The sequence below is a fragment of the Callithrix jacchus genome, chromosome 1, assembly GCF_049354715.1.
Source record: "Callithrix jacchus isolate 240 chromosome 1, calJac240_pri, whole genome shotgun sequence".
In the NCBI taxonomy this organism is placed as follows: domain Eukaryota; kingdom Metazoa; phylum Chordata; class Mammalia; order Primates; family Cebidae; genus Callithrix; species Callithrix jacchus.
In genome coordinates, this window is record NC_133502.1 from 143,400,463 (window position 1) to 143,427,844 (window position 27,382).

The following is a 27,382-nucleotide window of genomic DNA, read 5'->3' on the forward strand; positions in this document are numbered from 1 at the left end:
TTTTATGTAGCCAACTATATGCATATTCTAGAAGTCTCTTTCAGCGGCTTGCCTTTGAAAGAAGTTAAAAGTAAAACTCATGCCTCTTGATTGGTACAATAATAAAGGAGACTCTGGAATGCTATAAGCTACCACTCTCTCTCTAAACAGAGTGAAATCAATCTGAGCAAAGCTCACAAAGACAAAGAGACCAACAAACAGAACAAAGTAAGCCATTTGGAAAATCTCAATGATCAACCAGCTTCTTGAGTTAGCTCCAACACAACAAGAGAGGAGGATCTTACCAAAACAGCAGAAAAAAAAACTGTCTGCACTGGAAACTACCAAGGGAGTGATAAATTCCTGCATATAACACACAGGAAATGGGAGGGAAGCCACTGGAAACTGATGGTGAAAAAGACTAAATTTAAGTCCATCCAGATGTTCCAAACGCCAAGCCCACAGAAATATTTACTGCAAGGGCTGGGCCATCAAGGGTACTGATGAGTATTGGAAAGTCCCTAGAGAACAGGTTTCTTTAGAGATAAAAAGAACAAAAGCAAAAAACAACACAATGAAACAACCACCAATAGCCTGGACAGAATTTAAAATATATAGATATCAGGTCCAAAGTGGACTTCTTGTGTAGGAACCAGAGAGATTTAATTGACAATTCCTAACTTTTAAATTGGCCTTTGTAAACAGAGCCAAAAAATCTTTTTGAAGGTAAAGTATAAGAAGAAAACATAATTTAATGCAATTAATGCCAAAAGTGAACTAAAATGTAATGTCCAAGATATTTCCAACATGTGTTGCTAAGATAGCTATCAACTTTTCAAACACATGTTTATATATTAAGATAATCCATCCAAGCTGTGCAGAAGAGGAAGCACCACGGACAAGGACAGAGGCACAGGTAGGAAAGCGGAGTGTTGATCAAAAGTCCAACCCACCTCAGATTGAGGAATTATCTCTAGGTTTTCTGGAGCAGTCTAATAATTTGGCACACAAACCAGCAAGGTCCTCTGCATCTCAACATTGTGTCCCCTAAATTACACTTTTCTTGCCCTAAGCCCAGAGTTATACAAGAGAATCCAGCAACGTTAAGGGTGGCATGCATTTTCACCATGGTAGACATCAACACAAACCTCACCTTGTCACTGTCATCATGACAAATGTGGTCGTGATGGATGGACTGGCACTGAAAAGAAGCACCAACACTACCTACAAGAAAAAGGGAGGAAAAGTTAAGATGCAGTAATTCCTTACATTTAAACTGCTTTACCAATTAAAAATGCTTTTACATCCATGATCTCATCTAATCTTCAACAATACTCATAAGTAGACAGAGTGGGAATTATTATTCATGCATTTTAACAGAAGAAAACAAAACACAGAGAGGCTGACCCACACAAAGTAGTAGTTAGAGAGTGGCAGGTCTAAAACTACAACTCCGTTATTCAAACCCCTAATTCCCCTTCTTTCTACTAGACTGAGTCATCTGCTTTCAAAGTAAGACCAAGTAAGTCTTGCTCTGTCGCCCAAGCTGGGAGTTCAAAGGCATGATCTCAGCTCACTACAACCTCTGCCTCTTAGAGTAGCTGGGATTACAGGCAGCTGCCACCACACCCAGCTAATTTTTATATTTTCAGTAGAGACAGGGTTTTGCCATGTTGGCCAGGCTGGTCTTGAACTCCTGACCTCAGTTGATTCACCCGCCTTGGCCTCCCAAAGTGCTGGAATTACAGGTGTGAGCAACTGAGCCCAGCCAGGATACATTTAAAGTATGTCAATCTCCACATACTTTGTGGAGAACAGATTGGGAATGAGGTGAAGTTCACAGGGAAAGAGTAGAACTAAGGAGACCAGGAACTAAGGATACTCCACAAAGTATGTGGAGAATGACATACTTTAAAAGTATCCTTTCATAACCTTCAAAAGGATAATTTCAAGAATGATCCTTTTAAAGGTTAAGACAGATCATGTCATCACTCCTCTGAAAACCTTGGTTTCTTCTTTCACTCAAAAATCCAAAGTCTTTACTTGGTCTACTACTTTATGACTACTCTGTACCTTTCTGATTATACTTCCTGCCACTTCTCCTTTCCTAATAGGAAACTAAAACACAGTAAACACACATAGCAAATTATCATGTTAGTATGTAACATACTTAAAATATCACCAGATAATACCCTTACGGGTTGAGCATTTCTAATCTGAAAATCCAAACTCTGGAACTTTTTGGTTCTGACATGCTGCCACCAAGTATAAAATTCCAAACCTGACCTCCTCTAACAGATCACGGTCAAAGCTTTGTCTCATGCACAACATTATTTAAAATATATATGTTTTGAGATGAAGTTTCGCTCTTGTTGCCCAGCTGGAGTGCAATGGCACGATCTTGGCTCACTGTAACCTCTGCCTCCCAAGTGCAATCAATTTTCCTGCCACAGTCTCCAGAGTAGCTGGGATTACAGGCATGTGCCACCACATCTGGCTAATTTCTGTTTTTAGTAGAGACAGGGTTTCTCCATGTTGGTCAGGCTGGTCTTGAACTCCTGACCTCAGGTGATCCACCTGCCTCAACCTCCCAAGGTGCTGGGATTATAGGTGTGAGCCACTGCACCCGGCCTATTTAAAATAGTATATAAAATTACCTTCAGGCTATGTATGGTATATATGAAACATAAATCAGTTTCATGTTTAGACTTGGATCCCATTCCCAAAGTATTATCTACATATATGCAAATATATCAAAATATGAAAAAATTCAAAATCCAAAATATTTCTGTTCCTGAGCATTTTGAATAAGAGATACTCAACCTGTAACAAGTCTTTGTGTGTAGTAACAAGGCCTTTATAATGGCTAGGCCCATCCAGAAGTTACATTTCCCTTTGTTGGCATTACAGCATGCTTTTCAAAATGTTTTATCCAGAATACCTAATATGTGGCCAGGCACAGTGGTTCACGCCTGTAATCCCAGCACTTTGGGAGGCCAAGGCAGGCTGATCACTTGAGTTGAGCAGTTGGAGACCAGCCTGGCCAACATGATAAAACCCCATCCCTACCAAACACTACAAAACTTAGCCAGGCCTGGTCGTGCACGACTGTAGTCCCAGCTACTCAGGAGGCTGGGGTGGGATAACCACTTGAACCCAGGAGGTAGAGGTTGCAGTGAGCCAAGACAGCCATTGCACTCTAGTCTGGGCAACAAGAGTGAGATTCTGCCTCCCAAAAAAAAAAAAAAAAAGGCTATGTTTTTGTTGATTCTATACTAACAGTGACAGGTAGATTTCTTTTTTAAAAATCTAGCCCCAGGAATCTTGCCTGTACTTTTTAAGTAATTGTCACTGCAATGACCGTCCAAAAGAGACACACAGTAAAGTCTAATTTTTTGGTTCTCCCATTTACTGTTCTTTCAGAACTCGGAAGTCCCTTTCAGGATAGCAAAACTAATTTTTAGGTATCTTAATTTATATAGGACATTAAAACATGTTGAGCTTTAACCAGTACTTGCCCCAGAAGCAGCTAAATTCTGGAATCTGATCTCTCTGGGTCTTAACAGCATCACTGGCAGGCTAGCTGCCTTACAACTGCTACTGGAATACCAGGGTTTACAGCATGGCTGCAAATAAATGTGCTAAGAGGATTCTGAGTCTGCTCCAGAGATTCCAGCATCATCCAATTGGAAAAACCCAGCTTTACTTAACTCATGTAATCTCAATGTTTTAAACTTTTAGCTTTTTCTGCATGAACTTACAAGAGAACAAACTTCATTGTTATTACTGGCTCTATTAGACAGGACATTTTAAGATATTATTAATGTTCGGAAGATGTTAACTAACATAAGGCAAAAGACTGTGAGGATCATCTGCTTATTTACTATTACAGTAAGTGCTTAGTGATACTTCCAGATATGTAGAGCAGAAAATTCTATGTCAGAATCGGATTTGTTTTGTTTTTAGACAACCTTAATGAGATACAATTTACATCTATTATTTGAAGTATACAATTCAATTTTTTTTTAGTGTATTCACAAAGCTGTACAATCATCATCACAATTTTAGGACATTTTCACCACCCACATTTATCTCTTCCCTGAGCCACTGACAACCACTACTTCAATGTCTATGTATGTGCCCATTCTGGACATTTCATATAAACAAAATCATAAAACATGTGGTCTTTGTAATCGGGTTCATTCACCTACCATAATGTATGCAAAGTTGATCCACATTGAAGTGTGTACCAATTCATTCCTTTCTATGACTAAATAATATTCCAGTATATGGATATAACACATTTTGTTTCACTTTGGGATATTATGACTAATGCTGTTTTGACATCCATTTACAAGTTTTTGTGTGAACGTTTATCTTCATTCCTCTTGCTGGGTCATTTGATCTCTCTATGCAACCTTTTGAAAAGCTAACAAACTGTTTTCCAGACTGACTGAATCATTTAAAAAATTCTACCAGCAATATATTACAGTTCCTCTGGCATTTTTTGAGTAGAATGAACTTTGGAGTCAGACTTCAATACAATTCAGAACTTTACAGACTATGTGAACTTAGGCAAGTCACTTAACAAATCATATGCCTTCCTTCTCTAAAAAATGAGAATAACATTATCTACTTATATATAGTTAATTAATTCATAGATCTGTTCTGAGAGATATTAAAGTTAGATGTATGAAAAAGCTCACAGCACAGTGCCTGGCACACAGCAATTCAAGAAATGGTACTATAATGAATACTTCTATTCACATCAAGGCTGTCATTTACCTGTGAGACATTCCTTAAGCCCTTAATTTTTTTTTTTTTTTTTTTTTTTTTTTTTTGCTAGAACTGTTTCATTGCCTTCTTTTTTTCCCTTTTTTTTTTGAGACAAAGTTTTGTACTTCTTGCCCAGGCTGGAGTGCAATGGCACGATAATGGCTCACTGCAACCTCCGCTGCCTTCAGGATCAAGCAATTCTCCTGACTCAGCCTCCCCAGTAGCTGGGATTACAGGCATGCACCACCACGCCTGGCTAATTTTGTATTTTTAGTAGAGAAAGGGTTTCTCCATGTTGGTCAGGCTAGTCTCAAACTCCTGACCTCAGGTGACCCACCCACCCCGGCCTCCCAAAGTGCTGGGATTACAGGTGTGAGCCACTGCACCCAGCCCTATCATTTTTTTGAGGGGGAAGAGGAGGAGATTACATGTCTGTCTCTCCAGCCAGATCATGGGCTCCCTAATTTATCTTTTCATCTTCCAGCATACAGCACATTTCCTGCCTCATGGCAAGTACTAAGCAAATGCAAAACCAAAGCGTAAGAGAAAAGAAAGGTTTTTTTTTTTTTTTTTTTTAAATATAAAAAGGAAAAGGGGAAGAAAGGAAATTAAGCCTTCCTGATTTCTCCCTCCCCTTCCTGGTCTACACTTCCATCAGTCCCTCCACCTACAGGCCTCAACGAGATTTAATGACCTTTTCCTCCTTTCTCCCATACAAGCTGCTTAGGCCTTACTATCAAAATTCCTATGTTGAAACCTAATCCCAAATGTAAGGGTATTTAGAGGTGGGGTGTTTGGAAGGTGATAAAGTCATAAAGGCAGAGCCTTCATAAATGGGAACAGTATCCGTAGAAATGTGGCCCCAAATAATCCCTCATCCTTTTGCTTTATGAGGATACAGCAAGACGGTACTCTCTATGAACTAGAAAGCAGGCCCTCACCATAATGAATCTGTGGGTTCCTTGATCTTGAATTTCCCAGCTTCTATCTATCTATCTATCAATCAAATCAAGACAAAGTTTTGTAGTTGTTACCCAGGCTGGAGTGCAATGGTGCGATCTTGGCTCGCTGCAACATCTGCCTCCTTAGTTCAAGTGATTCTCCTGCCTCAGTCTCCCAAGCAGCTGGGATTACAGGCATGTGCCACCACACCTGGCTAATTTTGTATTTTCAGTAGACACTGGGTTTCTCCATGTTGGTCAGGCTGATCTCAAACTCCCGACCTCAGGTGAACCACCCGATTTGGCCTCCCAAAGTGCTGGAATTACAGGCATGGGCCACTGTGCCCAGCCAAATTTCCCAGCCTCTAGAAATGTGAGAAATAAATTTCTGCTGTGTATAAGCCACTCAGCCTATGGTATTTGTTATAGCAGCCTGAAGAGACCAAGGAAGGCCTCACACTACAATAAAAATATGAGGCCAGGTGCGGTGGCTCATACCTATAATCCCATCACTTTAGGAGGCCAAATCAGGTGGATCACAAGGTCAGGAGATTGAGACGATCCTGGCTAACATGGAGAAACCCTGTCTCTACTAGGAATATGAAAAATTAGCCAGACTTGGTGGCAAATACCTGTAATCCCAGCTACTCAGGAGGGAGAGTCAAGAGAAATCACTTGCACCCAGGAAGCGGAGGTTGCAGTGAGCAGAGATTGTGCCACTGCACTCCAGCCTGGGCCACAGAGCAAGACTCCATCTCAAGAAAAAAAAAAAAGAATAAAACTGTGGTACAACTACTGTTTTTATAAACAGTGAGTGTGGGCCAGGTGTGGCGGCTCATGCCTGTAATCCCAGCACTTTTGGAAACTGAAGCAGGTGGATCACAAGGACAGGAGATAGAGATCATCCTGACTAACACAGTGAAACCCTGCTCTACTAAAAATACAAAAAATTAGCCAAGGGTGGTGGCACATGCCTATAGTCCCAGCTACTCGGGAGGCTGAGGCAGGATAATTGCTTGAACCCAGAAGGCAGAAGTTGCAGTGAGCCAAGATTGTGCCACTGCACTCCAGCCTGGGAGACAGAGTGAGACTCTATCTCCAAAAAAAGAAAAGGAAAATATAAATGACTTTCGATTTATACAAATGTTAAGCTTTTCTCAAAAGAAAAATGAAAGTAAAAACACCGAGCTATGCCTTGTTACCCATCAAGTCAATAAAAAGCAAGAAGTTTGACAACACACTATAATAGAGAAGGTGTGAAAAAAAACGCTCTCAAACATTGTTAGTAGTAGAGATATGTAAACCAGTACATCTTCTGCTAAGGAGATAGAGACCATCCTGACCAATATGGTGAAACCCCATCTCTACTAATAATACAAGAATTCGCTGGATGTGGCGGCGCTCACCTATAATCCCAGCTACTTGCAAGTCTGAGGCAGGAGAATGGTTTGAACCCGGTAGGTAGAGATTGCAGTGAGCCGACATCACGTCACTGCACTTCGGCCTGGAGACAGAGTGAGACCCCATTTAAAAAAAGAAGAAGAAAAAAGAAAAACACAGATAACTTTTATTTTATTTTCTGAGACTGAGTTTCACTCTTGTTTCCTAGGCTGGAGTGCAATGGCGTAATCTTGGCTCATGGCAACCTCTGCCTCCCAGGTTCAAGTGATTCAACTGCCTCAGCCTCTCGAGTAGCTGAGATTACAGGCATGTGCCAACCATGCCTGGCTAATTTCGTATTTTTAGTAAAGACAGGGTTTCTCCATGTTGGTCAGGCTGGTCTCAAACTCCCAACCACAAGTGATCTGCCCACCTTGGCCTCCCAAAATGCTAGGATTACAGTCATGAGCCACTACGCCCAGCCTACATATAACTTTTAAACCAGATATTCCAATCCTAAAAGTGCACCTCACAAATATACTTGGCACTCAAACTGATGTGTGTACAAGTTAGGTATCACGGTTGATTACATGTTTCTCAAGATCAAAACTGTCTCCAAGAGGGCAAGAAATTCCCTTGCCATATACATCATATCCCAAATGTAAAGAACAGTGCCTGGCATATAGCAGATAATCAATATTTGCTCAATAGAATGAGTAAAATCAATTATGTTTTTTATGCCCTTTGCAGGGTCATGGATGAAGCTGGAAACCATCACTCTCAGCAAACTAGCACAACAGAAAACCAAACACCGCATGTTCTCATTCACAATTAGAAGTTGAATAACGAGAACACATGGACACAGAGAGGGGAACATCATACACTGGGGCCTGTCAGAGGCTGGGGGACTAGGGGAGGAATAACATTAGGAGAAATACCTAATATAAATGACAGGTTGATGGGTGCAGCAAACCACAATGGCACATGTATACCTATGTAACAAACCTGCATGTTCTGCACATGTACCCCAGAACTTGAAGTATAATAAACATTTTTTAAATCAATTATTTTAAAGGTTTAAACGCCCACCAGTAAGAGAATGCTCTGCAACTATAAGGGGAGTGAGTGAGAAGAGGAAACTCTTTATGTACTGATAAAGAATGAGCTCCACTATATACTGTTACAGAAACAAAGCAATGTCTGGAACAGCACAGTGGGCCACCACTGTGTAAAAAGGTGGGGCTGGTAGAGGTACAGACATGTAGAAACTGATCATTGTCTCTAAGTCTAGGGAGAACCATGAAGCAGCACAGGCATCAAAGAAAGTCTTTTCACTGTATGCTTTTTCCTGTTTTTAAAATTTTGAACCACATGAATGTATTACCTATTTATCAGTCTTTTTTTTTGAGACGGAGTTTCGCTCTTGTTACCCAGGCTGGAGTACAATGGCGCGATCTCGGCTCACCGCAACTCCGCCTCCTGAGTTCAGGCAATTCTTCTGCCTCAGCCTCCTGAGTAGCTGGGATTACAGGCATGTGCCACCATGCCCAGCTAATTTTTTGTATTTTTAGTAGAGACGGGGTTTCACCATGTTGACCAGGATGGTCTCGATCTCTCGACCTTGTGATCCACCCGTCTTGGCCTCCCAATGTATTACCTATTTAAAAAATAAATTTTAGAAAAGAGATTGGTCCTACTCTAAATTACAGTGGTTATAATATGAAGCAGATTTTTAAACATACTTGAGGTGAGCAAATTGAAATGCAAGGCAAATATGAGTAGTAATTTTTAAATGAGATGTGACCCATATCTAAAAATTATGTATATTCCAAAACAAAATGTAAAACTTAGGTAGAAATTTACTCTAATAATTTATATTATTCTACGAAGTCAATATAGTTGTTGTCTGACTAAAGGGCATCATTTAGAGGGAAAAACTGAACTTGAAAAAACAATAATTAGTGATTGGTACTGATTCTTAAATGTTCAAAGATACTGAACATGCCTTGGCCTTACTGAATGGAGTTTTTATACACCATAAATGTAATCCAATTCTTTGGAACCCTTTTTGTATCCATAAAACCTATACATTTTTATTTCTTATAAAAGCACTTGTTTCAAAATGGCAAAACAATTCATTTAAATGTTAAGCTTCCTATATGATGCTGTAGGCACCTAATATGAAGGATAGACTCTTGTGTATATATTCATAGTTGTGTGATGAAGTTTTATAGATAAATCTTTTATTCAAATTAGGCCTTTATCAAAATTAAGTTGTAGCAGGATGTTTTGGTGAGGGAGATGCCAAAAATGTAAAAGAGTGTGCAGAAAAGTAAAATACTGAGAAAGTGCATTGCAAAAATATCTAGGGAAGTCAAATGATCTCAATGGGAATGCTGACATTAAACAGTGACAATCCAAACAAGAGACCTCAATTCAGTTTAGAAAGAGCTTAGCCATTCAGCTCCTTTTCTGAAAGATAACTGTCCATTAATTATTAAAATAGTAATGAACAACTCATATAGCATATTCTAAGTTATCATTTTAGATTTATTTATACATATTTTCCTTCTATTATTTGTGAAAAATAGCTAATTTGTAAGTATATTTAATAGTAAGAAACACAATCAGATTAGCACTGAAGAATGGGAACATAAGTATAGGTAATATAAAATGGATAAATCATCAATTCTTTAGTTTTGCCATCACAACCAGGGACAGTAATCTTTGAAAGCTGTTTTCTGACTTGCTATTTATATTAAAACAGAGAAGGCAGTCTTCTATCATTAGAGAAGTCAAAGGTCAGACCCCGCTTCCTCTTTCCCTCTTAGCTATTCCTATGCAGATAAACATTTGAGGAGGCAAATAGGATAGGAGTGGCTGCTTAACAAGGCCACTCAGTCTGCAGTGGCAAATGGCAAGCCCTTTCCTTCACTCTTGCTCTGGGCATTGCAGCTGAGCAGGGCAGGAACAGGGCAGAGAATTCATGTGTCAATCTTACTATCAGAGATGCCACTCCCCAGCATCAGACCAGTCATACATTGTATTTGGTTTTGTCTCAACATATCTTACTACCAGAGATGTCACTCCCCAGCAACAGACCAGTCATATACTATATTTGTTTTTGTCTCAACATATCTTACAATTAAAATATCTTCTCATCAACTCTTGGTTCTTTATGAAAATAATGCAAGTGAGCTTTGTATTATTATAAATATAAATACAAGTAAATACAAATAAAGCAACTCAAGTAAAATAAAGCAACTCAAGAGTAAAAATCTACCTAGCTTGGTCAATTACAGTTACTGGGTATCTCACATAAAATTAGTCCCACATCCTTGGTTGTAAAATGTTATCTTCCATCTGGGAAACAAATCATTTTCACCTAAGCTCAAAGCTTTCTAATGGCAACATTCTAAAAAACAAAGAACGGCCCGGCCCCACATGGTGGCTCACGTCTGTAATCCCAGCACTTTGGGAGGCTGAGGTGAGTGGATCATGAGGTCCGGAGATGGAGACCATCCTGGCTAACATGGTGAAACCCTGTCTCTACTTAAAATACAAAAAAATTAGCCGGGCATGGTCATGAGTGACTGCAGTCCCAGCTACTCAGGAGGCTGAGGCAGAAGAATCACTTGAACCTGGGAGGCAGAGGTTGCAGTGAGCTGAGATCACGCCACTGTACTCTAGCCTGTGCAACAGAGCAAGACTCTGTCTCAAAAAAATAAAAAATAAAAAAAACCCACAAAGAAGGAAAGTCAGATTAGACAAATTTACAGAAGGAGCAGGGTTGAAATTTACAAAAAGATCAGACAAATCAACACTACTAGCTGACAGACTGAGCTAGGTGCTAGCAACGTGGACAAAAATCAGCAAAACATGGTCCTTATCTTTAAGTAGCTTTCAACTTAGGAAAGGAAACAAAACCTAAATGTCAGCTAATAATCCTAAAGTAACTTGTCAAAATGGTTTACTTCAGACTGTAAGTGCAAAGGCAATTCAGTGAGTCTATTAAGGACAGAGGAAAAGTCTTACCAAGTAGGTCTTTAAAGAGAGGGAATAAGAATCATAGCAGTTAATGCTAATTCTTAGGTAGAGTCTGTGAAGCCTAAGAAACCTTACAAAAAGGTTTGTAGGCATAAATGTACCATTTTTCTGTAGAGGATGTTGGTTGCTTTGGGATTTTTGTCTGTCTGACGCTGAGTCTCACTCGGTAGCCCAGGCTGCAGTGGCGTAATCACAGCTGACTGCAGCCTCAACCTCCTGGGCTCAATCGACCTTCCAGCCTCAGCCTCTCGAGTAGCTGGGACTACAAGTGTGTGCTACCAGGCTCAGCTAATTTTTTATTTTTTGCAGAGATGGGTTCTCCCTATGTTGCCCAGGCTGGTCTCCAACTCCTGGGCTCAAGAGATCCTCCCGTCTGTTTCCAAAAGTGCTGAGATTACAGGCGTGAGCCCCATGTCCAGCCAAAGGTGTTGCTTTTTATCAGACCTTCAAATTAATTCAGGATTCTCAAACTGTAGATCCAGTACTCTAAAACAAGCTTGTCCAACCTACGGCCATGGGCCGCATTAGGCCCAGGAAGGCTTTGAATGCGGCCCAACACAAATTCATAAACTTTCTTAAAACATTAAGAGACTTTTTTTGCTATTTTTTTTTAACTTATCAGCTATCATTAGTGTTAGCATATTTTATGTGTGCCCCAAGACAATTCTTCCTCCAATGTGGCCCAGGGAAGCCAAAAGATTGGACAATCCTGCTCTAAAATATTCAAGATTCCTCCCTCCATACCTCATCCCAATATGCACTTAAAAGCAGCAAGAGTTTCGGTACATTCAGTGTTTTTGTCTGTAACAGCAAAAAGCTCTCACAGTGCTGAATGAAAGACCTAGGTAGGTTAGCACTCTCAGGCACTTATTTATACAAAGCTAAAGAGGGAGTGGGATGACAATGCTATTTCTAACCGGAAGAAATAATCTCCCTCTCACCTAGCTTAAGAGGTAAGAGACTTGACATCTTTCCCTACTTGGGAAAAGATGTCCTCTCTCCTCCTCTCACTGCCTTAAAGAGCCAGAGGCCTAAGGAAGGGCAAACAATACATGGTACAAAAAATTTTACAACATGGACATTAGAGCTTAAGAACTATTATCCGAGATTTCTCTCAGCCTTGAGTACTGCTACACACACATTTATATTAAGTACTCTCTACTCTCACAAACTAGAAGAGGTTAAAATAAGCCTCAAGGGCCTTCTCATATTATCTTACTTCAAATCTATGTAGAACAGAGCTATGCATGAAAAGCAATGCAGGTGGGATGGGAGGTGTCTATAGAATTCAAGCAAACAAGAAGTGATTTTTTGAAATAGAACACAAAAATTATATTCCAGCTAATTCTAACATCACAAGAAGTGATTTTTAAGACAGAATACGAAAATTATATTCAAGCCAATTCTAACATCACTAGCAAGAAAAAACATTTTACTTCCTAATAGTATATTTAGACCTAGATGTGAGATGTGAAGAAAAGGATTTTGCAATAAGACAGGCTGGAGTCTTAATCCTTATCCTTCCATTCATGAGCTGTGAGACCTTAGATCTTGAACAAGTGACCCTCATTTTTTTTTCCTTATCTGCAAAGAGGTGTGACACCAATGACACAAGGTTGTTGCAAACCGTGTAAGATATAAAGAACACAGCACTGTGACACAAAAAAGGGGTTAATAAGTGATTATTCTTTTATCAAAGGAAAATAGCCAGGTTCGGTGGCTCAGGTTTGTAATCCCAGCACTTTGGGAGGCTGAGGTGGGAGGATCCCTAGAGGTCAAGAGTGCAAGACTAGCCTGAACAACATGGCAAAACCCCATCTCTACTAAAAATACAAAAATTAGCCAGGCATGGTGGCACACACCTGTAGTCCCAGCTACCAGAAAATTGCTTGAACCTGGGAGGCGGAGGCTGTAGTGAGCTGAGACCATATCACTGCACTCCAGCCTAAGTGGCAGAGTGAGAGACTCGATCAAAAAAAAAAAAAAAAAAAAAAGAGCTTATCAATAGAAAATGCTAACAGTACCATCCAATCTCCTTTCTCTAAATCACCACAAATTGTCTGGTATAATTTGTAACTGAGAAAATTTTATTGGTATCCACTGATATCTATATACTACTTATTACACAGCCTGCCTTAAAGTTACTGACAGAGGTGGGGCATGGTGGCTCATGCCTGTAATCCCAGCACTTTGGGAAGCCAAGGTGGACACATCACTTAAGGTCAGGAGTTTGAGACCAGCCTGGTCAACATGGTGAAATCCTGTCTCTACTAAAAATACAAAAATTAGCCAGGGGTGGTGGCAAGTGCCTGTATTCCCAGGCACTTGGGAGGCTGAAGCAGGAGAATCACTTGAACCCAGGAGGCAGAGGTTGCAATGAACTGAGATCACACCACTACATTACAGCCTGGGCAATAGAGTGAGACTCCATCTCTAAAAAAGAAAAAGTTGGCCGAGCACGGTGGCTAATGCCTATAATCCCAGCATGCTGGGAGGTTGAGATGGGCAGATCACCTGAGGTCAGTTCGAGACCAGCCTGACCAACACGGTGAAACCCCATCTCTACTAAAAATAAAAAATTAGCTGGGCATGGTGGTGGGTGCCTGTATTCCCAGTTACTTGAGAGGCTGAGGCGGAGAATTGCTTGAACCTGGGAGGTGGAGGTTGCGGTGAGCAGAGATTGTGCCACTGCACTCCAGTCTGGGCAACAAGGCAAAACTCTGTCTCCAAAAAAAAAAACAGTTACTGACATGGAAAAGCTACCAAAATATATTAAGTGAAAAAAATGCAAGTTGCAGAATAATAAATATACTGAGGCCCTGTTTATCTAAACATATAGAGACTAGAAACATATGCAAACGGCTCACAGTAATTATCCTTGAAAAGGACAATAGGCCAGGCGCGATGGCTCATGCCAGTAATCCCAGTACTTTGGGGGAGGCCCAGGCAGGCGGAACACGAAGTCAGGAGTTCAAGACCAGCCTGACCAACATGGTGAAACTCCATTTCTACTAAAAATTAAAAAAAAAAAAAAAAATTAGCCAGGTGTGTAGTTAGCTGTAGTCTAAGCTACTCAGGAGGCTGAGGCAGAAGAACTGCTTGAAAGCGAGAGGCAGAAGTTGCCGTGAGCCGAGATCGCACCATTGCACTCCAGCCTGGGTGACAGAGCGAGACTCTGCCCCAAAAAAATAAAGAAGGAAGAAAGGAAGAAAGGAACAAAGGGAGGGAGAAAGGGAGGGAGAGGCAATAAAACTGGGGACACACTGATCTATTTTGTATTGTTTTTATCTTCTACAATATTAAGCACTATTTGCATAATTAAAAATTAATAACAGCTGGACGTGGTGGCTCACGCCTGTAATCCCAGCACTTTGGGAGGCCAAGGTGGGCGGATCAGCTGCAGTCAGGAGTTCAAGACCAGCCTGACCAACAGGATGAAACCCTGTCTCTCAAAAAAAAAGGAAAAAATAATAATAATAATAATTTTAGGCCGGGTGCAGTGGCTCACAGCTATAATCCCAGCTCTTTGGGAGGCCGAGGCGGATGGATCACGAGGTCAAGAGATCAAGACCATCGTGGTCAACAAGGTGAAACCCCGTCTCTACTAAAAATACAAAAATTAGCTGGGCATGATGGCGCATGCCTGTACTCCCAGCTACTCGGGAGGCTGAGGCAGGAGAATTGCTTGAACCCAGAAGGCAGAGGTTGTGGTGACTGAGATCGTGTCATTGCACTCCAATCTGGGTAACAACAGCGAAACTCCATCTTAAAACAAAAATTAAATTAAGTTTAAAAAAAGGAAAAAAGCATTGGTTGTATAATTAAAATGAAAATTATTCATACAAGGCACTTACATAATCTCAGATATGTTTTTAGATGGAGTTTCAATTTTGTTGCCCAGGCTGGAGTGCGATAATACAATCTCAGCTCACTGCAACCTCCACCTCCCGGGTCCAAGAGATTCTCCTGCCTCAGCCTCCCGAGTAGCTGGGACTACAGGCAAGCACTACCATGGCTGACTAATTTTGTATTTTTAGTAGAGATGGGGGCTTCTCCATGTTGGTCAGGCTGGTCTCAAACTCCTGATCTCAGATGATCTGCCTGCCTTGGCCTCCCAGAGTACTGGGATTACAGGTGTAAGCCACTGTGCCCAGCCTCAGATAAATTTTTAACCTTCCATGCAACACTTTTTTCCCTCCACCAAGTGTCTCATGGTCTGACAGTCTTGAAAACTCCATGGGCGGACACATTTTTTACTCCACCTGCAAGCCAATCTAATACAGCCAAGGCTACGTTGAGCATGTCTTCTTTAAAACCCCAATAGTGACTATGGAGTGGGAAAGTAGGGTGCCGGTAGGGAAAAGGGTGTGATAGAAGAAAAGAAGAGAAAGAAAAGCTCAATGGAAAAAGAGGACACCCTTTTCTATTTTGTAATGTACTGCTAAGTTTCCAAAAAGGCCTTTGTCCATCCTGGCAGATACCTATTGTGACCTCAACTATCTATTTTTTTTATTTTTTCCTTTTTTTTGGTATCAGGACAGAGCTGGAGTAGACCTCAACTATTTATATGCAACACAAATGCTCTATGAATGTCAGCTAAGTGAAAGATTACATTTACATAATTTCATTTCACAGGCTTTTTACCTGCTCCAGGTTACTAAATTACCAATTTATTTTTTCTTTGAGATGGAGTCTCACTCCGTCACCCAGGCTGAGGTGCAGTGGCTTGATCTCAGGCTCACTGTAACCTCTGCCACCCTGGTCTAAGCGATTCTCCTGCCTCAGCCTTCCAAGTAGCTGGGATTACAGGCTCCTGCCACCATGCCCAGCTAAGTTTTGTATTTTTAGTAGAGATGGGGTTTCACCATCTTAGCCAGGCTGGTCTTGAACTCCTGACCTCTTGATGCACCTGCCTCAGTCTCCCAAAGTGCTGGGATTAAAGGCATGAGCCACTGCACCCAGCCCAAATCTTTTAAAATACTGATTATATCACCTAAGATGGTTTCCAAAACTGTTTTTGTCCTCTCATTTTATTTCACCAAACACTACAAAAGGTCTAAGATGCATTCACATACATACTCCTCAATTAAAAATAACAGGCCAGGTTTGGTGGCTCAAGCCTGTAATCCCAGCACTTTGGGAGGCCAAGGTGGGAGGATTACCTGAAGTCAGGAGTTCAAGCCAGCCTGATCAACATGGAGAAACCCCGTCTCTACTAAAAATACAAAAAATTAGCCTGGCATGGTGGCAGATGCCTGTAATCCCAGCTACTCGGGAGGCTGAGGTAAGAGAATTGCTTGAATTCAGGAGGTGGAGGTTGGAGTGAGCTGAGATCGAGCCATTGCACTCCAGCCTGGGCAACAAGAGCGAACCTCCATCTCAAAAACAACGACAACAACAACTTGTATACCTCTTTCAAAAAGGCTTGCTTTAGGAAGTTAATCCTAATACTCTATGATAAATTCAAGTCCATCTAAATTAGCCTGGGAAGTGAAAGATAAAGTTTACATAATTTCATTTTGCAGGCTTTTTACCCTTTTAGGGTTACTAAATTACCAAATCTTTTAAAATACTGATTATATCACCTATGATAGATTCCAAAACTTTTTTCTCTCATTTTATTTCACCAAACACTACAAAAGGTCTAAGATACATTCCTTTTTTTTTTTTTTTTTTTGAAGAGAGGGTTTCACCATGTTGGTCAGGCTGGTCTTGAACTCCCAACCTCAGGTGATCCTCCCGCCTTGGCCTCCAACGTGCTTGGATTACAGGCGTGAGCCACCACACCCGGCCTAAGATGCATTCTTATATATACTCCTCAATTAAGAGCCAAAACAGCAACAACTTGTACACCTCTTTCAAAAAGGTTCGCTTTGGAAAGTTAACCGTAATGCTCAATGATAACTTCAAGTCCATCTAAATTAACCTGGGAAGTGAGTGACCTTCTGTTCAAAGAAATCACAGCTATTTAAGGAATGACAACTTCTAAGAAAAGTTATTTTCTAGTACATTAAGCCATTTTGTACTTCCAAACTGATTTACAGTCAACCTAAGATTATAAACCTATTATCACCGAATATTAGCCTATTCTTAGACACTAATAACTCTTTCCAAATACATCACTTTAACCTTGTCATTCTCATACACAGGAACCATCAGTAGCTTTCTCCTACTTATCAGGGGTAAAAAAGTCAAATTTGTCCATCAGGCATTCCAACCTTCCTCATCTCATCAATACCAACTCTTGCCAAAGCCTTAGCTCAAATTGGCTATCATTTTCCTGTTCTTTGAACTCAGCGTAGCTTTCATACCATTCAACCCATCTTTAAAACTCCACCTCAATTCTGCCATCTCTCAATATCCAGCTCAAACTTCAAAAAAGCATCTAGTTTTTTTGAAAGTAGGTATCATCTCTCCTATAAACTTTTACTGATGACTACTATTGGGGTTTGGGAGTTCACTAAATAAAATTCCTTCCCTCCATCCACCTACCCACTCATTTCTGGAATAAGTGAGAAATATGACCAAAAAAAGCAAATAGATGGTGACCAAACTCTCAGCTTTATTATAAAGCTCATATTTTAAAAATACATTAAAAATTAAAGACATGGCTGGGCGCAGTGGCTCAAGCCTGTAATCCTAGCACTTTGGGAGGCCGAGGCGAGGCGGGTGGATCACGAGGTTAAGAGATCGAGACCATCCAGGTCAACATGGTGAAACCCCGTCTCTACTAAAGATACAAAAAAATTAGCTGGGCATTGTGGCGCGTGCCTGTAATCCCAGCTACTCGGGAGGCTGAGGCAGGAGAATTGCCTGAACCCAGGAGGCGGAGGTTGCGGTGAGCCGAGATCGCGCCATTGCACTCCAGCCTGGGTAACAAGAACAAAACTCCGTCTCAAAAAAAAAAAAATTTAAAGACATAGACACAATGGGTTTCTTAAAATTGCATTCTGGAATTAAGCCAATTTGCTAACCCAATAACTGTAGCAATTGGAAAACCATAGGCTTACCCACATGGAGATCTGTTTCCAAAATACTTGCAGCTTCCAAGAATAGGCTACAAGTGGCTGGCTCCTCAGGAAAGGTACTGGGTTAAGCCCTGCCCAGTTCCTCACCCAAATTCTTCAATGAGATTAGTCAGTCCTCCCTTGGGCAAAGAGGCCAAGGGAATTACACAGTGAATTACACAGTGATGTCCTTCGACATTGAAACACGAACCTAAGAGAAAAAAGGTGTCCATCCCCCAATTACAGCTTTGTTTCAAACACAGGCTTATGCCACTTGTATGGATGCCTTAAAACATTATTTTTAAGTATCATACTATTTTTATTATGTTTGTTATCTCCACATAGATTTTAATCTCCTAGAGAGTGAAATATCAAATAGATTGTCTGCAGGCATAGTGATGGCAAGACTTAGAGTGGGGAAAACAACACTGTGAGCCAGACAATAAAATCTCTGATGAATTGAGGGGTGCCGGATGAGAAAAATGTCTGTGCCTACAGCTTTAGATGACAGCAAAAAGGGGTTACAGGGAAAAATAGCATAAACCTCAAAAGACCGATTTTCACACAAGGTTATTAAAGCAATGGTATAAAAGTTCCAAGAGTGAGAAAAATGTCAATGCTATATATTTACATTTAAAAAAAAAAAGCAATTCTATCTTTATATTATTTATATGTACAATACAACAACCGCTCAGTTGTTGGGACACAGAAGACTCAAAAGACAAAATGACAATTAGGAATCACTACAAGCAGATAAATCCTTAACTAACAAACAATACTGGAAAATTATTTCAAGCCATCAAACTATAGAGACCAGAAATCAACAAAAAGCATGTAATTGAAATGCAAAAAAGAAATGACCTTAAACACTGAAAAGTGCGTATAACCATATAACCACTGAACTGAAAAAAATAGTAAACAGGCTCATCCATCTAGTTTCCATGACTGATGGTAACAGAGGTGCTCGGGGAGAGCAAATGGAGAGAAAACAGGAGGTTACGGATAAGAACCTGGTGAATATACATAGAAGACAGGTGTTGCAAACTGAAATGTTCAGAGACAAAATTAACTACAGTTAACTTTTGGCTAATGAATGAGCGAACTCACTAGATAGAACCAAGCAGGCTGGAGCAAGCACGTTCCTCTCCCAGAAGAGTGGCTCTATTAATCACTGTCATAAGAAAATGGCCACTCAAGTGCAGCCAGGCTGCTTTGTTTTTCCCCCAAAAAAGCCATACATTCAGATTCTAAATATTTTTATTGTTAACAACTAAAATAATGTTTTCAAAACACTCTGATAGCCAAATAAAACATCTGCAAATAAGATTGACAGTCAGCTAGCCATTCTTGATTTAGGGCACGAACAGACAAAGGAAAAATCACAAAAACACTAAAGAAAAAAAAAAAAAAAAAAAAAAAAAAAAAAAAAAAACGAAAAAAAGATAGTGAATGACCAGGATAGAAGACTTCACTGAAACCAAACGCAAAAGGTTTCAAGAAAAAAGATGGGGGTTGGAGGTTGGGGGGGGGAAGGGAGGGCATCAGGAAGAATAGCTAATGGATGCTGGGCTTAATACCAAGGTGATGAGTTCATCTGTGCAGGAAACCACCATGTCACACGTTTATCTATGTAACAAACCTGCATATCCTGCAAATGTACCCTGGAACTTAAATACTGAAGAAAAAAGAAGTGATAAATAGGAAGTTCAATTAAAAATCAAGGCATAGTCCAGGTGTGGTGGCTCATGCCTGTAATCCCAGCACTTTGGTAAGTCAAAGTGGACAGATCATTTGAGGTCAGGAGTTTGAGACCAGCCTGACAAACATACTAAAACGCTGTTTCTAATAAAAGTACAAAAATTAGCCAGGTGTGGTGGTGCACACCTACAGTCCCAGCTACCTGGGAGGCTGAGGCGGAAGAATCGCTTGAATCCGGGAGGCAGAGGATGCAGTGAGCTGGTATCGCACCACTGCACTCCAACCTGGTTGATGGGAATGAAAACCCTGTCTCCAAAAAAAAAAAAAGATTTTCAGGAGAGAAAAAAAGTTTAAAAGCTAAAGGATAAAATCTGAATAAGGGAATACCACAACCCCCAAATAAAATGCCATTCATGCTCTTTAGTAACCTGAAAATTTTAAATAGTTATATGCTGTAGCTTTAATAGCCATTCTCCTTTTTCTGACAGCCATTAGTGATCACCAGAGATTCTGGTTAATCCATTATCCCTCAGACCCAAGCAAATCCTGCATAGACTTCAAAGGCTCAAATTTCCTGGACTATCCTAGGGGACCCAGAACACCTGGTGCCCTACTAGGGTTCAGCATCCACAAGGGTGAACCACTTTACCCTGTCTTGTGATGGGACAGCCTGTTGTGACATGATGATTCCACCCTAGAATGACAGACAGGGCACAGACTTACAACCTATCAGCAATAAATAGCAAGTCCTGGAACCAAAAACAGAAAAAAAACCCAGGTAGAATGAAGTTGATCATGAAATGCTTTCTGGGAAAATTGAAACATAGCAGAGAAGCTGAACATGGTATGGAAAAAGACAAGAGACACACAAAGTAGATTTTGTGGCCATGTGCCCCCAATTTTGAGACAATCTGATTTTTTATGTAATTGTTTTCAATAATGGTTATTATATAATTGTTGCATTCTTTTTCATATTAATAATTTTACAAATAAATTCCTTCATCAGACCTCCTACATAATTTGAGTTTGGATAACTGGTCACCATGTGTATGAAAGCAATGGAACCCACACTGGTATAGAGATGCTTATGAATTAATTGGAGGTGCAATCAGAGGGAGTACAAGCAAATAGTCCATGCTATGACAGGAAAGTCAAATCACAAGCCAGAAACACCTGAGGATGGTGAAGGTGAGAGAGAACTAGCTGGTAAAAGACTCTCCTAAAGGAGGCATGTGGCTCTCTGAAAGTCAGCCTACAACTCCTTAATCCAGTTTTTCAATCTACTGCTTCAGATTGCCAGCTGATCTCAAGTGTCACAAAACACCATAACGCTATCAGTTAACACTTTTCTTTACAAATCAACCCACAACTTTTAACATGTCACCTGGAATGACAGGCCTAGAGAAAAATGTATTCAGATTCTTCTTTCAACTATCAGGCTCAGATGATTCACCCTGATATGGAACTTCAGAGCTGTACCCACATAGTGCAGCACTTAGTCCCTGAGTTGTTCTCCCACATGCATTCTGCTTGAATCTAGTCCTTGTCTTCCATCTTTCTCTCTTCTTAAACAAGATTTTGGCTCTTACACAGGAAAGTCCGCCAAACTTTGTGATGTGCTACAAACTCTCAGGTCCACGAGCACAACGGAGCCTCTGATCATGTCAGGCAGTTTCCCAGTGAGTTAGCCCTGTCCAAGTGCTAACTATGCCAGCAGCCTCTGCTAAGAATTCTACCCCCCCAAGTACAAACTCTGGCAATGTTACCCTGATTTGCATTACATGGAGGGTTAGTTTCTGTTCCTGGAGTTTGAGGGGAAGTAGTTAATATGAAGCACTCATATAAACAGCAAGGATTCTCCCAACAATTTCTAAGAATTGAGGACAACAGAAATTCAGCACAATAGTTTACATGAGATGCTTTTTTCTCCCTTGTGCTGTGTGTGTGTGTGTGTGTGTGTGCGCGCGCGTGCATGCTGGGGGGGGGAGAGAAAGAGAATGAACATTGTGTTAATCCTCTCTCCTTTATTCCTCAGTTCTAATGGAAGTAGAGAACAATGAACGAATTTGCAATAATGTGAAAATATAAAGAAGTTGCCACCTGATTACATTATATTCCAAACATATTCACTGACTAAATTCAACCACAAAATAAAGTAGCCCTTAGGAAGATGATCATATGGAATAAGGGGTGTCAACAGAAAAAGTTTTCAGTCACACCTTCTGAATTTCTGACTTTTCTCCTCATATGGAACCTTATGTTACTTTTTTTTTTGGAAGGAAGGAAGGAAGGAAGGGAGGAAGGAAGGAAGGGAGGGAGGGAGGGAGGGAGGGAGGGAGGGAGGGAGGAAGGAGAAAGGGGGAGAGAGAACAGGAGTCTTCCTCTATTGCCCAGGCTGGAATGCAATCTAACTATAGGTATTAAACACCTTTTTTTTTTTTTTTTTGAGACGGAGTTTCACTCTTTTTACCCAGACTGGAGTGCAATGGCACGATCTCGGCTCACCGCAACCTCCGCCTCCTGGGTTCAAGCAATTCTCCTGCCTCAGCCTCCCGAGTAGCTGGGACTACAGGCGCGCACTACCATGCCCAGCTAATTTTTGTATATTTAGCAGAGACGGGGTTTCACCTTGTTGACCAGAATCGTCTCGATCTCTTGACCTCGTCATCCACCAGCCTCAGCCTCCCAAAGTGCTGGGATTATAGGCGTGAGCCATCACGCCTGGCCTAAAAACCTCTTTTATGCCGATAATTGTGCTTAACAGTGGAGGCAGGAAGGAATAAGGAAAGAAAATAACAAACAGCCAACCAATATTTCATTTAAATCTGTGAAATGTTATGCAAATGCTGAAGAGTGATTTGCTTCCATTTATGTGGTCACTTTCAAAATAGGTGTAATGCGATACTGAAAAAAATGTATGTTCTGTGGACCTGGGGTGAAGAATTCTATAAATATTCACTGAGTTTACTTGTTCCAGGTCTGAGTTCAAATCATAAATGTCCCTGTTAATTTTCTGTCTCGTTGATCTGTCGAATATTAACAATGTAGTGTCAAAGTCTCCTGTTATTATTCTGAGGGAGTCCAAGTCTCTTTATAAGTAATTGAAAACCTGTCTTATGTATCTGGGTGCTCCTATATTGGGTGCATATATATTTATGATCATTGACTCCTATTGCATTTATCCTTTTACCATTATGTAATGTCTGTCTTTGTTTCTTTTAGTCTTTGTTACTATTAAAGTCTATTTTGTCAGAGAGGAAAGTTACAACTCCTGTTGTTGTTTTTTTTCCTCTCCATTTGATTGGTGAATCTTCCTCCAACCTTTTGTTTTGAGTCTTTGTGTGTCCTTGCTTATGAGATGGATCTGGATACAGCCTGCCGATGTGTTTTGACTTTTTATTCAGTTTGTGTGTCTGTGTCTTTGATTGGGGCGTTTAATCCATTTAAATGTAGGATTAATATTGATATTTGTGAATTTAATATTGTCATTTAATGCTAGCTGGCTATTTTGCCCATTAGTTGATATAGATTCTTCGTTATGAAGATATTCTTTACCTTTTGGTAAGTTTTTGGGATGACTGATACTGGTTGTTCCTTTCTGTGTGTAGTGCTTCTTTCAGAAGCTCTTGTAAAGCAGGCATGGTGGTGATGAAATCTCTGAGTGCTTGCTTGTTCTCAAAAAAAATTATTTTTCCTTCATTTATGAAGCTTAGTTTGGCTGGATGTGAGATTCTGGGTTGAAAATTCTTTTCTTTGAGGATACTGAATACTGACCCCCACTCTCTTCTAGTTTGTAGGGTTTCTGCTGAGAGATCTGCTGTGAGTCTGATAGGCTTCCCTTTACGGGTAACCTGACCTTTCTCTCTAGCTGCCCTTAGAAATTTCTCCTTTATTTCAACCCTGGTGAATCTAACGATTATGTGTCTTGGGGTTGCTCTAGTTGAGGAATATCTTTGTGGTGTTCTCTGTATTACTTGGAGTTGAGTATTGTCCTGCCTTACTAGGTTAGCAAAGTTTTCCTGAATAATATCCTGAAGAATATTTTCCAGCTTGGGTTCATTCTCTTCTGACATTCAGGTACACCTATCAAACATAAATTAGCTCTATTTCACATGGTCCCATATTTCTTGGAGACTTTGCTCATTCCTTTTTACTTTTTCTTCTCTAATCTTGTCTTTTCATTTCATTTCATTAAGTTGGTCTTCAACCTGATATCCTTTCTTCTGCTTGATCAATTCGACTGTTAAAACCTGTGCATACTTCGCAGAGTTCTCGTATTCTTCAGTTCCATTAATTCATTTATATTCCTCTCTAAATTGTCTATTCTCGTTAGAATTTTGTCAAACCTTTTTTCAAGGTTCTTAGTTTCTTTACATTGGGCTAGAACATGTTCTTTTAACTCACAGAAGTTTCTTATTATCCACCTTCTGAAGCCTAATTCTGTTATTGGAACGCACTCATTCCCATCAGGCCTTGTTCCCTGGTTGATGAGGAACTGTGATCCCCTGTAGAGGGAGAGGCATTCTGATTTTGAGTATTCTCAGCCTTTTTACGCTGGTTTCTTCCCGTCATTGTAGATTTATCCACTTGTCGTCTTTGTAATTACCAACTTTCAAATTAGGTCTCTGAGTGGATGTCCAACTTGTTGATTCCCAGCGCCATAATCTGAGCAACCCACTGTGCTGGCTAAAACAGCGGCGTCAAGATTCTTGGTGCTTTTCTGCCCGGGAATCTCTGGTCTGGCTTCCCTCCTGAATCCCTTCTTCAATCAGCTGAATGGGCAACTCTGCCTTCCCAGAGCTCCAAACGTCAACCAAAAGGAGACCCAGTCCCGTTTACTCTGCACTGAGAACCGCCGTGGAAGAGTCGCCAGCTGTGGGGCTCCTCTGATGGGAATCTCCTGGTCCATGAGCAACAAAAATTCGTCTGAAAGTGTGGCATCGTTCTCTGCGCTTTCACTGGGAGCTACAATCCTGAGCTGCTAGTGATTGGCTATCTTGGATCTCTCTCCCCCTTGTGCTTCTTGCACAAGAAAATTTGGGACAAGGGAATGGTTTGGAAACAACTGTTTATTTCTTTGTATTAAAATACAAATTAAATCTAAAAACTGTATATTAAGTCTAAATACACATCAGGCTAGGTACTTTGGGAGGCTGAGACAGACAAATCACGAGGTCAGGAGCTCGAGATCCGCCTGGGCAACATAATGAAACTCCATCTCTACTAAAAATACAGAAAGTTAGCCAGGCATGGTGGCATGTGCCTGTAATGCCAGCTACATGGGAGGCTGAGGCAGGAGAATTGCTTGAACCAGGAGGCAGAGGTTGCAGTGAGCCAAGATCATGCCACTGCACTCCAGCCTAGGTGACAGAGTTCCATTTCGAAAATAAAATAAGGTCGGGTATGGTGGCTGATGCTTGCAATCCTAGCACTTTGGGAGGCTGAGGTGAACAGATCACTTGAGGTTGGGAGTTCAAGACCAACCTGGCCAATATGGTGAAACCCATCTCTACTAAAAATACAAAAAAATTTAGCTGGGTGTGGTGGTGGGTGCCTGTATTCCCAGCTACTTGGAGGCTGAGGCAAGAGAATCACTTGACCCTGGGAGGTGGACACTGCAGTGAGCCAAGGTCGCACCACTGCACTCCAGCCTGGGCAATAGGGTAAAACTCTGTCTCAAAAAAAAGAAAAAAAAAAGTTTAAATCTGATTAAGTGCTTGTGATTAAGTGGCTAGAATTCTTGAGTAGTAAGTCTCATCACTGTGATGTTAATAGCCCAATTTAGATGACTCCTCCTGTATTTTCACAGACCTCTGCATACATCTGTCACAACACATCACATTGCTTTGCTTCTCCTTCTAGACCAAAAGTTGCTTAAGAGATGAAGCCATGACTTACATGAATTGATAAAAACCCTAGGACAGTGCTGGGCACACCACAGGTATTAAACAGTCCTGAATGGAAAGCCATGATACAAATTCGTTTGTCATAAATTCAGGAGACAAATTTCTAACTAAAATTCTGCTGTCTCTATGAAGGATTCCAAATTAGCAGGAAATAACTGCACACCTCCAACCCTAAATGTGTAGGCATCCGATAATACTAGCAAGCTATTAGTAACAACCAACCTGCTAAAACAAGTACTAAGGAAAGGAATAAGCCACCAAAGAAGCCTAATGAAAATATGCATTTTTGGGCCAGGCACAGCGGCTCACGCCTGTAACCCCAGCACTTTGGGAGGCTGAGGTAGGCGAATCACAAAATCAAGAGATTGAGACCATCCTGGCCAACATGGTGAAACCCCATCTCTACTAAAAATACAAAAATTAGATGGGTGGCAGGCGCCTATAGTCCCACCTACTCAGGAGGCTGAGACAGGAGAATTGCTTGAATCCAGGAGGCGGAGGCTACAGTGAGCCAAGATCCTACCACTGCACTCCATCCTGGCGAAAGTGACTGCGTCTCAAAAAAAAAAAACAGAATATGCATTTTTAATATAATACAAACTCTTCAGCTGTCTTACAATACTTGGTATAATTGAGGGGGTGGGGGGGTGGGTGAGGGGGTGGGAGAGGAAAAAAATAAAAAAAATAAAAATTAACAAAAAATAAATAAAGTAACAATTGAGTATGTAACAGAAATGTAAACACAGGAAGAATGGCCAACTACTGTTTTCTTTCTCTCAAACTCGATGACCTTTGGGTCCAAACCAAGAGGAAGCTTGAGCTTTTATTTAACACTGGGAAAAATTAACTGTATTAACAGGTCTAAATAAAAATGCATTCAGGCAGGGCATGGTGGCGCACGCCTGTAATCCCAGCACTATGGGAGGTCGAGGTGGGCAGATCACAAAGTCAGGAGTTTTGAGACCAGCCTGGCCAATATGGTGAAACCCCATCTCTACTAAAATTACAAAAATTAGTCAGGCATAGCAGCAAGTGCCTGTAGTCCCAGCTACTGCGAAGGCTGAGGCAGGAGAATCGCTAGAACCCAGGAGGTGGAAGTTGCAGTGAGCTGAGATCATGCCACTGCACTCCAGCCCAGGTGACAGAGCGGCACCTTCTACAGGAGAAAAAAAAAAAATGCATTCAACTTAACTTCATAACTGGTTTTTGTTTTCACTATGTGCATTAACTATTCTCATGGGCAACAAACAGCAGCAGTTTCTACCCCCTAATTTGTTAACTAGAAGCATAACAGAGGATAATTCGTAATTGTAATCTTGAAACCTACACTCAGCTCTGTAGTGCTGAAGAGAGCCTTTAAAGCTCATCACATAACCGGGCATGGTGGCTCACACCTGTAATCCCAGCACTTTGGGAGGCCAAGGTGGGCAGATCACGAGGTCAGGAGTTCAAGACTAGCCTGACCAACATGGTGAAACCCCGTCTCTACTAAAAATACAAAAATTAGCCAGGTGTAATGGTACACACCTGTAATCCCAGCTACTCAGGAGGCTGAGGCAGGAGAACTGCTTGAATCCGAGAAGCAGAGGTTGCAGTGAGCTGAGATCATACCACCACACTCCAGCCTGGGCAACAGAGTGAAACTCTG

At 40.9% G+C, this 27,382-nt stretch overlaps 1 protein-coding gene across 14 annotated transcripts in view; it reads right to left on the reverse strand.

The window, feature by feature from the left end:
* RNF38 (ring finger protein 38) overlaps positions 1-27,382 on the reverse strand; it is a 147,158-nt gene that overhangs the window by 83,823 nt on the left and 35,953 nt on the right. For 13 of the 14 annotated variants that reach the window (XM_078372233.1, XM_078372172.1, XM_008999411.5 and 10 more), the window contains exon 2: positions 1,133-1,203. In XM_078372233.1, coding sequence (XP_078228359.1) covers positions 1,133-1,149 — 17 coding nt within the window. In that variant the 5' untranslated portion in view covers positions 1,150-1,203. Of the gene's footprint in view, positions 1-1,132; positions 1,204-8,460; positions 8,734-27,382 lie in introns of those variants that run through there. The other variant, XM_078372234.1, reaches the window with a different exon arrangement.